This window comes from Gopherus evgoodei, chromosome 17 (genome assembly GCF_007399415.2).
Source record: "Gopherus evgoodei ecotype Sinaloan lineage chromosome 17, rGopEvg1_v1.p, whole genome shotgun sequence".
In the NCBI taxonomy this organism is placed as follows: domain Eukaryota; kingdom Metazoa; phylum Chordata; order Testudines; family Testudinidae; genus Gopherus; species Gopherus evgoodei.
The window spans coordinates 4,610,682-4,626,097 of NC_044338.1; the positions used below are offsets into that span (position 1 = coordinate 4,610,682).

The 15,416-nt window shown below is 48.0% G+C and overlaps 1 protein-coding gene across 6 annotated transcripts in view; it reads left to right on the top strand.

Annotated features, from left to right (window-relative positions):
• Nucleotides 1-15,416, top strand: part of RPH3AL (rabphilin 3A like (without C2 domains)) — a 96,595-nt gene that overhangs the window by 43,504 nt on the left and 37,675 nt on the right. For all 6 annotated transcript variants that reach the window (XM_030536668.1, XM_030536667.1, XM_030536669.1 and 3 more), the window contains one exon: nucleotides 4,939-5,025. In XM_030536668.1, the coding sequence (XP_030392528.1) occupies nucleotides 4,939-5,025 (87 nt within the window). The remainder of the gene's footprint in view (nucleotides 1-4,938; nucleotides 5,026-15,416) is intronic.

Genomic DNA, 15,416 nt, shown 5'->3' on the forward strand with positions numbered 1-15,416 from the left:
TAACGAAGGAGCCACCTGCACGGTGGAGGTGGTCCCTGAGCTGAGAAGACCTGGCCCACATGGACCCTGGGCACATAGATGGGGCAAACTGGGTGGTCTGAGCAACTGCCCTTGATGGAGCAGAGAGCAAAGGTCACTTGGGTAGCTTGGACACAAATCCTGCGACTCTCTCAGTTGTTTGTAGGGAGGTAATGTCTGATGCACAGGAAACTGGTCTTTATTTCCTTCATTTCAAACAAGGAGAATTACAGGACATGCTGTACTTCCCACCCTCTTCCTCTGGAAATCCTGCTTTCAGCACATCCACAACCAGCTAGGTTAGAATTGCAGGGAAACATCCATTTACTGGGGCATTTCTGATCCCGCTTCCAGTGAGTCCCACATGCTGAGGATGGGGCAAAGGGTGACATGAACTGTCTCTCAGCTTCCCCCACTGTGAAATAGGGTTAATAATGTTATCGTCCCTGCAGGGTGCCTGGGTGTGTTGGGAACCCTAATTCACCTTGTGAGCCTTGCATGGTAGGCTTGTCCAAGGGCAAACTTATTTGTTTTTTTCCAGACGATGATTCCCCGTTAGCCAGGAATTCATGGGACATGGATTGGAAAGTTCACCTGGAATTCAGGGAAGAATTCTGCTATTTAGTGAATTTCACAACTGCTGTATGGTGACAGGAACCTCTTGCTGTGAGGATTCCTGAGGCTTTGAGCACATTGGGTGCCACTTGTTTGAGGATTTATGGGTTGGTTTCTTTTACTCCCTTTTCAGCAGCATTGTGGGGGTGGGTAGTGACCAGGCATGATGTGCTGCAGACTCGTAAGCCTCAGCAGCTAGAAAGATGCAACATAACTTCATGCTCCCTCCCACCCTCCCCTAAGGAGAGCTCAGTCACGTGTTCCATGTTTTGTGCAATAAGCAGTGACTTGTCAGGGGAGTATGAACTTCTGAAGTTCATAATTTTCTTGCTAATGCTGCCATTTCATTGGAATCCCAACACTGTCCACATGTGGTTCTATAACAGGAATTTTGGTAATGAATGCAACATAATGCATACGAAACAGAGCACTGAATACATCTTAAGTGAGTTGCCTCTGCAAAATATAGAGGCTTCCAGCCCCTTTGAATCCTGTGATTTTTCTTGCTCCTACCTTCTGGTTTAGAATTTGAAGTTAAAATAATTTTTCTTTTTCAATATTAAAAAGATGTTTTATTATTTTAGAAATAAATACAACACAGCAAGTGTGAAATCAGTGTAGCATTTAAATGCAGAATCTACATGCAGCACTGGCAGCAATTACACACAGTCTGGTATTCCACGTACTGAGGATGTGTCAGTAATTACTGTTGTAAACGTATCATAAACATACACCCGTAAAAAATAGGTGAAGAAGAAAGAGTCTGGCATTTCAGCTACTGAATGACAGGTTAGGGGGGTTTTAAGTGTCTGCAAATCCACGTATCTGTTTATGTGAGGCTTTCTTCAGAACCTGACAGTGAGGTTTTGGGGATAAGATTCCAGTTTTCCAGCAAGTCTGAGAAAAACAAAACAAAACAAAAAACCTGAACCCCCAGTGTGTTAAAATATGGAGTTAAAATTGAATAAAAGTTCTGCAATTCTCCACTAGAGGGTGCATTTGAATGCATTATTCCATGTGGTACTTTAAACTTGCCAGTGTGTTAAGGCTGAGTTTGAGTCAGCCTTCAGCGAGAGGAGGAGGTTGGGGTTCAGTGAAACGGGCGGTGGGTACTGACGGCACACGCTGCTGCTTGAGTCGACTGTCCCTGTCAGTTTGTGCAGCAAGGCATTGAGTCCTGACAGCCCCATTCCAAGTGGGGACAGCCGGTTGCTGGTTATTTCGCAGCAGAGGGGAGGAATGAGAATTGGGGAGAAACAAAGAACAGCAGCATTGCGGAATTGTTTAGTGCTTCCTCCAGCTAATACCTGCCCCCCATGTCGGCCTGCTGGCCGGCCACGCAGAGCGCAGCATATAGGGCACAGTTGTTTGTTCCCTCCATTGTGGGCGGCTCCAGTACCTTGTTCTGGAACCATGGAGTGGAGTTTGGTCTCTTGGGCCCATTCGTCCTCAGCTGACTTTGCCCACACGCGGCTGCATTTGCATGCTGGTTGGGTGATGCTGCTGGAGCGATGCCAGCAGAGCTGCGCCCAGCCTGTATTATGAGCCATATTGTGAATGGAAGGGGGCTCAGCGAAGAGGGAGATGTGGCCATGCAGTTTTCATCCACCTGAAGTATCAGAGATGCCCTCTCCCGAACTAGCTGGCAGTGAGATCGGAGTCCTTGGCGGAGGGCAAGATAGGATCGTCAGCAATGTTCCCACCACCTGATGCACTGCAAGGCTCTTTGTCAGCCTCCTGGATATATTTTTATTACTCTGGTATAAGTCGAGGAGTTGGGGTATGCTCTGATTTCCATGTCCACGTGATGATGGGTCCATTAGGAGCCATTCATGGACACCATATTGTGGGAGCCGGAGTTTACATTTGCACAGCTGACCATGCTCTGCAGCCGATGCTTGGGTTGGGGTGAGGGGTTAGGCAATTGGAAATGGAGCAACTACTGCCTGCTCTGCCTTAAGGTTTTGGGGGGTCCATCTCTCCTGTGGGGGCAAGGGGCCTGTTCTGATGTGTGCCCTCAGAGGTGAATGTATGCCAGGCTTTCCAGAGGGTTGTGGTGTGGTGTGGTCACGTCTCCTCTTAGGACCTGCACTTGAAGCCCCCCGCTCTTCACATAGGCCATTGAAAGGTAAATTGTATTGTGAAGTGGGAGAAGAGAGCTCCATGTCCTTTGCTGAGCTGAGATTTAATGGTGAGAGTGACAGTCACGTGTGATTGAGGTTCCAGGCTGTTAGGCTCCATGCAGAGCTCATTTGCTTCTCCCCAGGAGTTCAGGGAACATCTGTGAGGGTCACACGCTCACACAGAGAGAACAGCGCTGTGATTCTCCAGAGTCCCTGCCAAAAAAAATGGTAGAGGGGCAGGGGATTGTTGTCTGTCTGTTGTGTAGTAATGCCCTCTCGATGTAATCACCTCACCCCAGTACAAAGGCTGTGCACCACCTAAGCTCTCGAAATAGGGCTTGAGAAGGATGTCAGCAGAGCCTAAACCTTGGCCGGGTTCCTTGCGCAAGGGTGAATTTCACACGGGGAGAAGAAAACTGCCTTTGTGCAACATCTTCATGAGCCGGAGGTTTGCCCTGTTCAGATTGCAAGCTGCGTGTCACAGTGCACTGAAATACACGTGGCGCTGAGGGCTTGGGTGGCTCATGAGGTTGGAAATGGGACAGGGAGCTGTTCCCCATTACACCAACTCAGAACCAGAGACTCTCAGACTGTAGGGCCAGAAGGGGCCATCACGATCTTCTAGCCTGACCTCCTGCATGTCGCAGGCCACAGAACCTCACCCACCTACTCCTGTAATAGAGCCCTAAGGTCTGGCTGCTGTAAAGACTTCAGGTTACAGAGACTGTACCGTTTACGCTCTGCCAATCTGACCCGGGGGAAATTCTTTCCCACCCCAAATCTGGTGATCAGTTAGACCTGGAGCATGTGGGCAAGACCTGGGAAAAGATTCTCTGTAGTAGCTCAAAGCCTTCCCATCTAGTGTCCCATCACCAGCCATTGGAGATATTTGCTTATAGCAGTCACTGGCTTAAAGCCATCCAAGCTTGGTAGCGAGTATCTGACGGCCTGTAGTATAGTAGTTGCAGGTGTTCATTTTTCGTGGGTTATTGTAAACATCCCCTGGGGATTTAGTTGGTGGCAGAGCCAGGGTTAAAGCTCAGGAGCACAGCCTGCGAACTACACTGACCAAAATAGTTGGTCTTTAGGCTTGTACCCGGTGGAACATGTGTCTGCGTGCCAAGCCCACCAGCATAAGTGGCATTAGTCAGCCCTTTAGCTCAGTTCCAGCAGAGAGGCCAAGAATTGAATGAGACATGGAGACTGAATGTGCATCCTTGGAGCTTGTCCCGATGGGGCAGAGCAGAGGAATATGTAAAATCCCAACTGGGGGCTTTAATTCCTCTTCGCTATAAACAAGATTTCATTCTCCAAGGCCTTTGGGTGAGTGGCTTTTGCTGTGATGTCCAAAGAGGCTCAAAGACTCCATCTCATTCATCATTCAAGCTGCACGCCAAGACTGATATACATCAGCTTTGTTATAGAATATTGGATGATTCAAGCTATAAATGACTTATTATGCCAGTGGAGACATGGAAGTTCCTTTGTGCAGGAATAGATTCCATAAAATGCTATTCAGGTGTTGTCTCCAGGAAATACACCTGTTTATATGGTCTGCTCCATTTCCAGGTCAGCAGAGAATCAATAACCGCCCAGCCACTTTCTGAAAGGAATACTGTCAGGTTAAAAATCACATAGGGAGGGTGGGGTTCTTTTACCTGACTTACTCAAATTGAAAGAATTTTAAAACTCTAATAGTTTTTCCCTATTTAAATTTTATATTGCAGTGAAAATGGATGAGATAATTTCATTTGTGTTTCTTGTCAGCTTCAGTGCTGCTATGTTTGGGTCTTAGAGTTTGTAGGGAAATTATTTCTTAATTTGGGGATCACTTAAAAAAACCAACAACTTGGGAAATATTTCTGTGGGTCTCAGGTTTTGTTTAAATGTTACATCTGATTCTCTTTCGGCCCTGCTATAAATTAGGAGTAACACAACTGGAGGCAGTGGGGCAGATTCTCCTCTCACTGATTCCAGTGTAGATCAGGAGTGACTTCCCTGGAATCACTAGTTATGCTGGTGTAAATGAAAGGAGAAGCAAAATCATTGTTTTTGCAGAACCTAAATTTTGGGGTGAAACTTGCCCCAGCACAGATCCTTCAAAGTGGGATTGTGAGGAGTCGGAGTGAGGAAGCTATTGACGTTGTCCTGTGTCCTTCTCTTTCTCTCTCCTTATTTTCAGAAAGTCTGCACCAAATGCGGAATTGAAAGTCTCGGGACCCAGAAACGCCCTCTCTGGCTATGCAAAATCTGCAGTGAACAAAGAGAGGTAAAGAGCCACAACAGAGAGCGATGCCTTTCCCCAGTGTAAATCTGTGTAAGAAATACATGCCTGGTGCCAGAAATTCATGTGCTGTGCCTCTAAGACAGGGAACGGTAGCGTGGGGCTGGACTTGCGATGCTAAGCTCTCTGTCAGGTTAGCCTGGCAGACAGACACTGAGGTGAGAGAGGTCTAGCTTCTGAGGGAGATGGGTGGAGTGGTGGTGGTGGAGCTCTTAATGCTTCCTGTCTGGTGAGTCACTGGTCATAGGGGACAGCTAGCATGGTCTTGTGGGTAGAGCACCAGACTGGGAGTCAGGCGATGTGGGTTCTGTTCCCTGCCCTTCCACTGGTTTTCCATAGCCAGTGTAAACAAGACTACCACTTTGCACAGTGCTGGCCCTTGAGTAGCAGTAGAGAAAACCTATCACATAGCTACAGTGGTATTTGTCCCACCTGTTCCAGAGCAAAAGCACAGTAATTTTCACCTTGGGGCTTTGTGTTGCAGAGTCCTAGGCTGCTTCCATGATTATTTAATGTCTGGCAACCCCCAACTATGGGCCTCACCCAGAGCCCATTGAAGTTTATGGGAATCTTTCCATTGTCTTCAGATCTGACCCTCTGTCTATCAAGTGCCTGTCACTATGATATCTAAGCATCTACACTGTGAAACCCATGCATTATTCCAGTCCCATCTGAACTCTAAAGCCCAGCCAATGTGTCCCTTCTTTCCACCTGCTTAGCACTCCAGGGTGTCTACACTGCAGTCAGAGGTGTGACTGCAGCACGTGTAGACATACCCAGCTAAGCTATGATCTAGCTAGTTCCAGTAATAGCAGTGAAGCTGCAGCAGGGTAGGATAGTCACTCAGATACATACCCAGGCTCCCAGGTGGGCGTATACAGGCAATCCTGCCACCCTGGCTGCTATGGTTATTTGAGCTAGCTGGATTGAAACTAGCCTAGCTGTGTCTATGTGTGCGGAAGACGCACATCTCTTTGCAGTATAGACATCTACTTAGTTGCTGACGCTTACATGGCAGTTTCAGAAGCATCAAACTGCATCTAGTTCTTGTGGGATCTTCGCCCCAGCCACCTCTAGAATCTGTTTGTTTGGCTCTGAGTGAGGCGTTTGGGGTGCAAAGTCTCTGCCGACAACTCTTCCAGAGGTTGCCTTGTTTGCACAGATCAGAACAGAGCCTCCTAAACTGCAGCAACTAACCTCAAAAAGTGTAGATGGAAACTTTGAAACATGGAGCTGTGTCTGATAGGCGAAGATGCCCCAATATGGCAAATTGCAGAACTAACTGGGCCCAAGAAAACCCTTTTCGCAGTCATTTGGCTGCTGCGAAATTCTATGTACCTAGATTTGAAATGGAGAAGTGGTTTCTGTGCGGTTGTAACTGACAAGCTCACATTTAGCTCCTGCTCAGTATCTGTGGGTGTCTTGTGTGTATAATTCTGGGTTCACAACAGGAAGGCCGTGCTGGGTGATGAGCCTCTAGTGATCTCCAGAGAGGTAATTCTCAAGCTAGTGAGTCATCCACATGTTCTGTACCCCAGACCCAGGTGCAGATTTGTAACGTATGGCAAGGCATTCTTTGTGTTCTGCAGAGAGCTGGGGGCTGGAGCTGAAATGATATTGGTCTCTGGCTTTAATTTCTCTTTCTTGTGCATTATCTTTTCCCATCTCGGTTTAATTGCCTTTTAAAAAATTCTTTATATAAAAATAATAAAAGCCGTGATCACTAGACAGAAAAGAACATTAAAATGTCCAGTAATAAGTGCTATGTGTGCCCAGCATGCCAGGTGACGATAACCTTCGGAGCTTTTCTGTAGCTGAAACCACAGTTCCAACCAAAGTGCTTCTCTGTCTAATGAAAACTGATGAAACCTTTCTTCTTAGACCAGCAGTAAAATAGCCTTATCTCTTCCTCTCTCTCCCCTCCACTCCCCTGGAATTCTGACTCTTCGGTTTCTTTTCGTGTTGCTCGCCAGTGAAAAGTACTGGATGGGCAACCTTGGACAACAAAGTGCCAGAACAGATAGTGACGCAGCAAAGAGCACTGGAGGGGGACTCAGGAGCTCTGGGTTCTATTCCCAGTGCTGCTGCTGGGTGAGTTCTGGCAAATCACATCATTGTTCTGTGCCTCAGTTTCCCCATCTGTAAAATGGGGACGATGATTTTGTAAAGCACTCTGAGATCTAGTGATGAAAAGTGCCTTGGGCTACAAACCCATTTTGCGATATTCCTCCCCTGCCTCAAAAAGCAAAGGAATTAGGGAAAAATCTAATGCCCAGAAAATAAGTCCTTCCTCACTGCTTTATTGGGACTGCAGTGGAGTGGTGCTGTGGCAAGCAGGCTCCTGCAGTTGGCAGTGCTGGGGTTGTGCCTAGCATGTGCAATGCTGGAGCCAGTCGTAGAAGGTGGCTCAGTGGCTGTGATATCACGGAGCTGAGAGCTACTGTAATCCTTTGCAAACAGCAGTGAATCTCAACAGTCCCCCAGTGTGGTAGGGAACTATAGAGCCCCTGTTTGACAAGTTGGGAGCAGGCAAAGAACTTAAGGCAGCTTCGGCAATGCACTTAAGCATGTGCTTATCTCACTGAGTCAGCTGGACTTATGCACATATTTAACTTTAACCTCATGCTTAAGTTTTGCTGCATTGGGACTTAGGTGACTTGCCGAAGGCCCTGGAGAGTTGGTTTCAGAACTGCGATCAAAACTCGTGGCTTCCAGTCCTGTGCTCAGACCACTCCCCATTCAATCCCCAGGTTAGCAGACCCAAGGATGGGTGGCCTGTAATTATTGCACCACACTGTGGCATTCAAGAGATGTGTCCCTAGCAGACATACTTCCACAGGCTTGGGCATCTGCTCCCTCCTTTCCAATCCCCAGGAGTTCCTCACTGGGAGCTGCTGGTCTCCACTTCCAACCCTAGTTCCCAGTGGTGGGAAAACGCTGGCACGAGCAAAGCCTGCGGTTCGAACCAGGGCCGTGTTGAATCATGTGCTTAACTTACAGCATTCCCGGAAATCCCAGGACAAGTTGAGCACGTTTAACTACTTCCCCAAAGTGGAGATGCTTTCCTGACTTGGAGCTGAGGTCTGGAGCAACCACATAGCCTATTGATGGCAATCTGACCCCGGCGCTGCGTAAATCATCTTGATTTTGTATAAAGTCCAGTCGTGGCTCTAAGTGACAGCAGGACCAAACCTTAACTCCAGGCATTCTAAATGTTCCCCTTCCTGCTTTTCTCCCTCCACTGCCTCCCCATTAAAAACCTGTTAGTGCATTAGGCTGGAGTGGTGGGTTGCAGAGAAAATAAATTCTTTTACCATTGTTGTTCCCTTTTAGAAATGCACCATGATTGCTGTGTGTATCTGCACAGAGGGGACTTTCAGTCATTGCTTGTTCAGCAACATTCTGTTCCCAAGGTGTTTTTGTGTGTTCTGCAGCTCGAAAGATGCACACCATTTACCCTGAGTTCTGTTCTCTGAGCAGTCGGTTATTTATGTAGGTGGGATTGGGAAGTGTGATGGCATGTGCCTCTCTGCTGCTGGGCTTGGGAGGACGGCATCTATCAGCCTGTGGTGACGGAAAATGCCCTTGGTTTAAATTCCTTGTGGAACATCTGGGAGCGTAAGATATACAGAGTGGGCTGCAGTATGGCCCTCAAGGAAAATGCTTCCTTGAGAAAACAATGAGCCTTTGCACTTTTATGCCAATCCCTTAAAAGTGCTTTCCCAGCATCAATCAGTGTCCACTCTCAACCCCCCACCGCCTGGCAATGTGGGCAAGTTCTGTCAGCCCGTTTTACAGACATATGTCCTCAAGAGACTAAACTGTTGTGTATGCCCCCGGCAGAGAACAGGAGAGACAGAGATGGCACCGATGCCCCTGCAGTGGCAAGAAATCGATTAGGTGGGCTATGCCCAGTCGATCCCGGCAGATGACCTGCGCCCCATTCTGCAGAGTAAAGGGAATACACACACACCCCGTGTCCGTGCCAATCTGATCCAGGGAATATTCCTTCCAAAGAGATCAGTAGCAAGGCTGAGATGGAAGCCTGCTGCTGGGCGTTCTTAGCCATCTGCCTAATGAATGGGAAGGGATTGGAAGGCTCAGGTGACGAAGGCAGGTTTTTGCTTCCAGGTCATTCTAAAGCTGCTTCCTTTTCCTAATGGCTAGTGCCCAACATAGCACCATCTTCTCTTGGCACCACACCTCCCTCCCTGCTCAGCCCATTGAGAATCCTATAGCTTTCTTGACGTGCTTGGAAACTGGTTGCTTTTAAACAAAAGTTGCTGGCACAGAAAGAACCTGAAACTTAGTTTTGTTTATTAGCAGCATGTGGTTGTTTGTCAGCTGAGTGTTTGTTTTGGGGGTGTGGAGGTGTGTTAATTTAACGCATGTGGCCCAGCAGTGCATTGCTTCCTATATGTACAACACTGGAGCTTTCACACCCGTTGCCTGTGTCACGGTTCACCAAGGCAGGTCTGTAAATCCTTAGGATTCAGTGGGTGAAGGAGACCCATGGGGCTGCACATTCAGCCCTGCTTTTGATCCACCTATGAACAGTAGCTCTGGAATAAGAGCATTAACATGACCTTTCGTGTACCCATGGTGTTTGAAGGCCAGAGCTATGGAATTAGCAGTGGGTCCAAAACTGTATTCCAGATGGATGCTTACCAGTGCACAGAGGTGGGTTCCATAAAAGGCTTTTTGCTGTAACTGAGCAGCAGGCACTGAGAAGTTAATGGAAATGGAAGCTTTGCACTCTGCTGCTGATTGCTTCCAAGGTAATACATGGAAGTGTCCAAATTATCCATCCAGAAAGCCAGTGGTGCCTTCTTGGGTGCATGTCCTTACTACACCTATGGCGTAACGCAGGCAAACAGTTTCCTGTAAACCATCACCTGGTCCCAGACATGCCATAGTAACACAGAGGAGAATGGCTCTCGTGGCCCAGCGGTGGGCACGGTATTCTGGCAGTGGTGCAGAACTGCTTGCTCAGAGCAGGAGTGCGATTTTAACTGTGCAGCTTTGCACTTTGAGTCTGCCTCAGAGCCTTGAGAAGTCGTGCTGGGGCTCATGTACACCCACGATGGTTTGCCTCACCAAGTGCTAGTACTGGATACCTGCCCTCGAATTAGCAACCAGGTGATAGGGTGAGCTACTGGGAATGCCCTCGCAGAAGCAGGTGGGCATGGAGGCTGGGGCGGAGGAGGACACTTTGTGAGTCGGGATATCTGGGAGGGACAGCAGCAGACTGGGAGTTGGTGCCCCTGGTTCTGTTCCCCATCCTGCTGCTGACCTGTTGGGTCACCTCACAGTAAGTCACTTGGTCCTGGGCATTACTGGAATCACACTCGGAGGACAATTTACCTCAAGTCAAATAATCTGAACTAAGAAGCTTAGGCTCCCCTGGCTGCCTGGAAAACGTCCCTGTTCTATCAGAACGAGCCTGCTCTGGCTGGCTGCTGGAATGGAGAAGCAGAACAGGTTCATTCTGTGTCTATAAGTCTGCTGATTTGTCCTAGAGAGCGTCCCCCTGCTGCGCTGAGGAGACCGGGTAGTTCTGCAGTGGTACCTGTTCTGTCTCACTATCTACCTCCCTTCCTTAGCACTCTGGAGCCATTCACAGTGCAGGCGAGATGGTATCTGTGCTGCCACGACTGCTGTTAACTCCCCAGTAGGCCTGGACCAAAACCAAGGCCCAAATAACAAAGGCTGGTATTTACATTGAGTATTAATGGGAGTTAAGTGCTCGACTCCCCATGGCCCTTTTGGAAATCTCAGACACAGTTGTTCAGAGTCCTCATTGCTCTGTTTCCTTGAAGCCTCTGCTGAGCAGGCTGCTTTGAATAGCAATAAGGAATAAGTTCCTCTGACCCAGTGTCTTATTTCTGGAGAGCTGCAGTGATTAATGGATTCTGCCTGCGGCTGATGCACTGGTGCCCCAGCCATCCAGAAGCAAAACACCATGTTCAGCAGTGCTTATTTTACTAAGTGTTGTGTGCAGAAATAACACGCATGCACGCACCCACCCATGAGTGAAAATGCTGCTGAGCAATAACATGGGCAGGTAAACTAGATGGAGCCTGGATACAGTTGCTGATAAAAGATCAGCTGTGAAATCCCTGTTCCCACCCTGCAGTATACAGAGAGGGGTTGTGTCCCTGGCTGTGAAGTGCGGTTGATCTGATCTGCATTAGGCTAGGACTGTTCTCTGGGTGACAGACTAGCAGCCCCAGCAGTGCCACTGCCCCCCTTCCTGGTATTGTTTACTGTAGCTTAGCACTTGTGATAAAGGCACTATTCTTTCTGGGCAGGTTTTCCTAACAGATGCATCCAAGGCTACAGATGGATTTAAAGTGGGACCTGGATGATGTGTACAGCCCACAATGCCATCTGTAGCAATGCGGGCTCAGATAAAGGCAATCCAATCTCATGCTCCAGAGGCCAAGCTCATCACTGTGGGGATCCGGAAGCAAGTCTTACCCTCCACCCCTGCACCATGTGCAGCATCACAGAACTGGCAAGGAGCATTAGCCAGAGTTACATCTAACCTGCTTCTGAGGAGTCCCCACACAGGAGACTGGACGGGACAGGCCCATGGACTGATCCACTGTAGCAAATTCGTCTCCCCAAATGAGCATGTAATCTGGCTGTCTCCCTCGCCTGGTATGATAGGGCAGCTCTCTCTCTTCCATGCAGACTGGTGTCAGCAAGGGGATTGTAACAAGGCCAATTGCTAACCTGGCAGATGTTGGTAAAGCAGTAAGCCACTCTTGGTGATGCCAGGGTAGTGCAGATGCACAGCTGGTACACTGGCAGAGGAACTAATGGAACTTGTTGCGACGGCTATCAGTGGAATATGGCCCAGGTCTTGAGGGCTCTAATCGGGCATTTGTGGCAGTAAGTGTGGTTCCCAGAAGCCTGAGCTGTGACAACTCGAGTTGCCTGCAGTCTGGAGGCCATCCTCCATGGCTGGAAGACAGTTTGGTGTAAGAATGAACATCTTTGCCTTGTGATTCCTTGTACCCACAGTTCTGTGGGTCTCATGATTTCCCACCCGGGGCAGGGCCGGGGCTGTCCGTCAACTGGCATGAAATACCCATCTTGATGTGTGGGGGAGAGGCTGTCCCAACTTGCCACGTGCCTTTCCATGCCCATCCTGGTGGGCAAACAGCCTTCCTTCCTGTTATTTTTCGGAGTCCCTGCATGACCCATTTGCGCTGTAGTTTGGCTGGCTTTGACTGATCCTGCCAGGTTCTACCAAGCGCCTTCCTGAATTACCACTTACTTTATATCTATATATATTTATATATCAATTATTAGTGATTCTATCATCATAATTAAAATCCTCTTGGAAGCATTCATGCACATTTACGTCTGAATTGACACAGCCACATTCATAGCAATAATGAAAACAACTTAAGTGGGGGCAGAGGGAAATAATTTTAAAAAACCCCAACCATTCAGTCCCAGAGAGAATGAAACGCCATCAGGAACCTAACAAAAGCTCCATTATGCCTTCATCAACCCCCTCTGGTTTTTTTTACCTCCGTTTGCTAAATGACGTTTTCAAGGCTGGCTGCATCTCTTGGTTTATGTCAATAAACCACACATAGGAGGAAGATTGCTGCTTTGGAAGAACATATTTCACCTCCTCCCAGGCTCATTATAAATGGCCAAAGCCGAAGGTTGTGCCTTTCCCGCCATGGTGTTTGGCAAAATACCCCGCTGCCAGGGGAGCATTTATTTTGGGTGACTCTGGATCCAATTCAAGTGCCATGCACCTGTTTGTATTTCAAAGAGTTCCCCAATAGCAAGATGCTATTTTGGGGGCTGAGAGTAAATGTATAGAATTAAAATAACATCCTCCCTCACAGACCCATGACAGAAAGGAGGCCTGATGGAGGGTGCAGTGCAGAATAATTGAAGCCTAGCAGCCACCACATTGTAGCAAGTGCTCGAGTCAGAGACACAATTGATGTTGCTATTCAGTAAGCGATGGCAGCATGGCTGCCCTTCAGTTTGTTTTGTCCTCAATGCCTAAGGTAGGAGTAAAGACAGCTGGGTGTAAATAATGGAATTGGAATTGGAAATCTCTGTGTTACGGAAAAGCAGATGAAGGCAAACAATGAAACTAAAGAGCGCTTGCTTGTGTAGCTTATCATCTTGGTGCCGGGCCGTAAGGTTGGATTGAAATGAGTGTGTAGGCACATCCCACACGCGGGCATCAATAATAAATTTATCCCAGTGCAGTGTAATACAAGAGCTAGCATTTACATAAGGCTTTGCATCTTCAGAGAGCACCACAGATGCTAATTAAGAAACCACTACCATCTCTGTTCTATGCATAAGGAAATTGAGGCCAGAAGGCCCAGAGACGCTCAAGGCCAGCAAAGGAATCTGCATAAGAGCTGGGACTAGAACGCAGGTGTTGCTGCCTTCCTTGGAGTAGAAGAATGTTAGGTACGGACACACCCTCTTCTAGTGCAGCTTGGTCCCTCCTCCCCGTCCCCAGGGTGATTGTGCTGTACCAGGCAGTGCACTCTAACAGGAGATGGCCTGTCTGGAAGCCTGGCTCTTCCTCTTCACCTCCTGACAAATCCCTGTACTGGCACTGGTGGGTACTGTATGTAGCCTTTGGAAGGCTGCATCAGCAGGGTGCAGCTTGGCTGCCCCAGCAACTCTGTGCTCCCTGGTTGGAGCAGCTGCCAAGACCAGGAGCCAAGGATTCCTCTTTGTCCCTTCCCCACCCCATAGGAATCTAGTGCCAGTTGTTCTGTTCCAACAGAGGAAGGGAGTGGTGCTGACCTTGGGATACCAGGGTGGAGAGTCATTGCCCCTGGCTTTGAGTGGATCCCCACGACACGATCCTGCTGTCATAGCAGTCTAGGAAATCACACTCCATCTCTGGACAGTTCTGTGTAATGTGTCCGGGCTGGGCACACCTTAAGCATACCCATGGCTTCCCTTCTGCAGGCACAGCCTGACCCAATCACCCCCTTCTCCCCCCTCTTTTCTTGCTTGTTTCCAGCCCTTTGCAGGTCCAAGTATAGCACCCCAGCCCCCTTGAATTGGCTGGGTTGGGATTGCTTCTCTGCCTCGAGTCGCTTCCGAGTTTCCCAGCTGAGGCTAAATTGACTGGGATAAAATAGATGTTTGTCTCCAAGCACCTGGTTGCGACTCTCCTCCTCGGACGTGAGCAAGGACTTGATGCAACTGCAGTGGGAACAGCAGCAGAGCTATAAAATCACAATGAATGTTCTTGGCTCATCGCAGATAGGGCTGTTTAAATCGGTTTCCAGAATGAACAGCTGAATCTGCTGTCCAATGTTTTAATTTGTTTAGGATGAACAAAATCTCCCCCGAGGCAGATCTGCCCAAGCCAAGATCAACTTCATCCTTAGTGCATCTGCCCACAGAAACACAAAGCCATTTCTCTTACAATACTGTGGCCCACAAACAAAGTCTGAGAGTTCAGGGGCAGGGAGATAGAGCAGCCCAGACGATAGTGAATTGGACTGAAGGCAGGCAGCCTGGGTTCTGTTCCTGCTGGCTGGGTGACCTTGGGAAGTCTCATCCCATCTCTGTGCCTCTGTTTCCTTAGCTTTACAATGGTGATGAGATTTACCCTCCTTTGTAAAGTGCTTTGAGAGCTGTGGATAAAAAATGCTATGTAAGAGCTAGGTGCTATTATGTATCGGATGGTTTTGCTATCCATCTCTCCTGATAAGCAGTCCTATGCTGAAATCCGGATCCCACTGAAACTCTCATCGACGTCAGTGGGGCCAGGAGTTTACCCCAAATGTTTGTGTAACCAGCGAGAGTAAACATTGCTTTCCTTGAAGAGCATAAAGCTCAGAGTTAAAAGACCTAAACTGAAGGATTATATGATAGCTTTTCTTTTTGAAGCATCTCTGTAGGTGTATTTTATTTAAAATTAAACAAGAGTCCTGCTCTTTCATCTTCATCGATTGCGCTGCTGGCCTATTTGCTGTGTCCATGAGTTTGATTCATGGCCACTAGAGCTAAACGTCATGTGTCTTGGCTCGAAAAATAATATAAAGCATAGACTATTTCAGACATTGTGTCTGTCAGTAACACAGCTGAGTGTATTGAATTAATAGTGGGTAAACTCTCTTGCCTTCATTCTGTGTTGGAACTGGTCTAAACACAGGTTTTTGTACTGCTATAACTAGTTTTTGTGTATGTGTGTGTGTAAGTGCCTTTATACTGGTGTAATCCACACTTGGCGGGTAGTATCTATTCAACTGTGTCAGTTTCTAAGCCAGTCTAATTATAACAGGACAAAAACTTATGTGTAGATCCACCTTTACTTAGTATGATCCTTTCAGTGTGTACTTCAGTGGGGGCACTTGGGA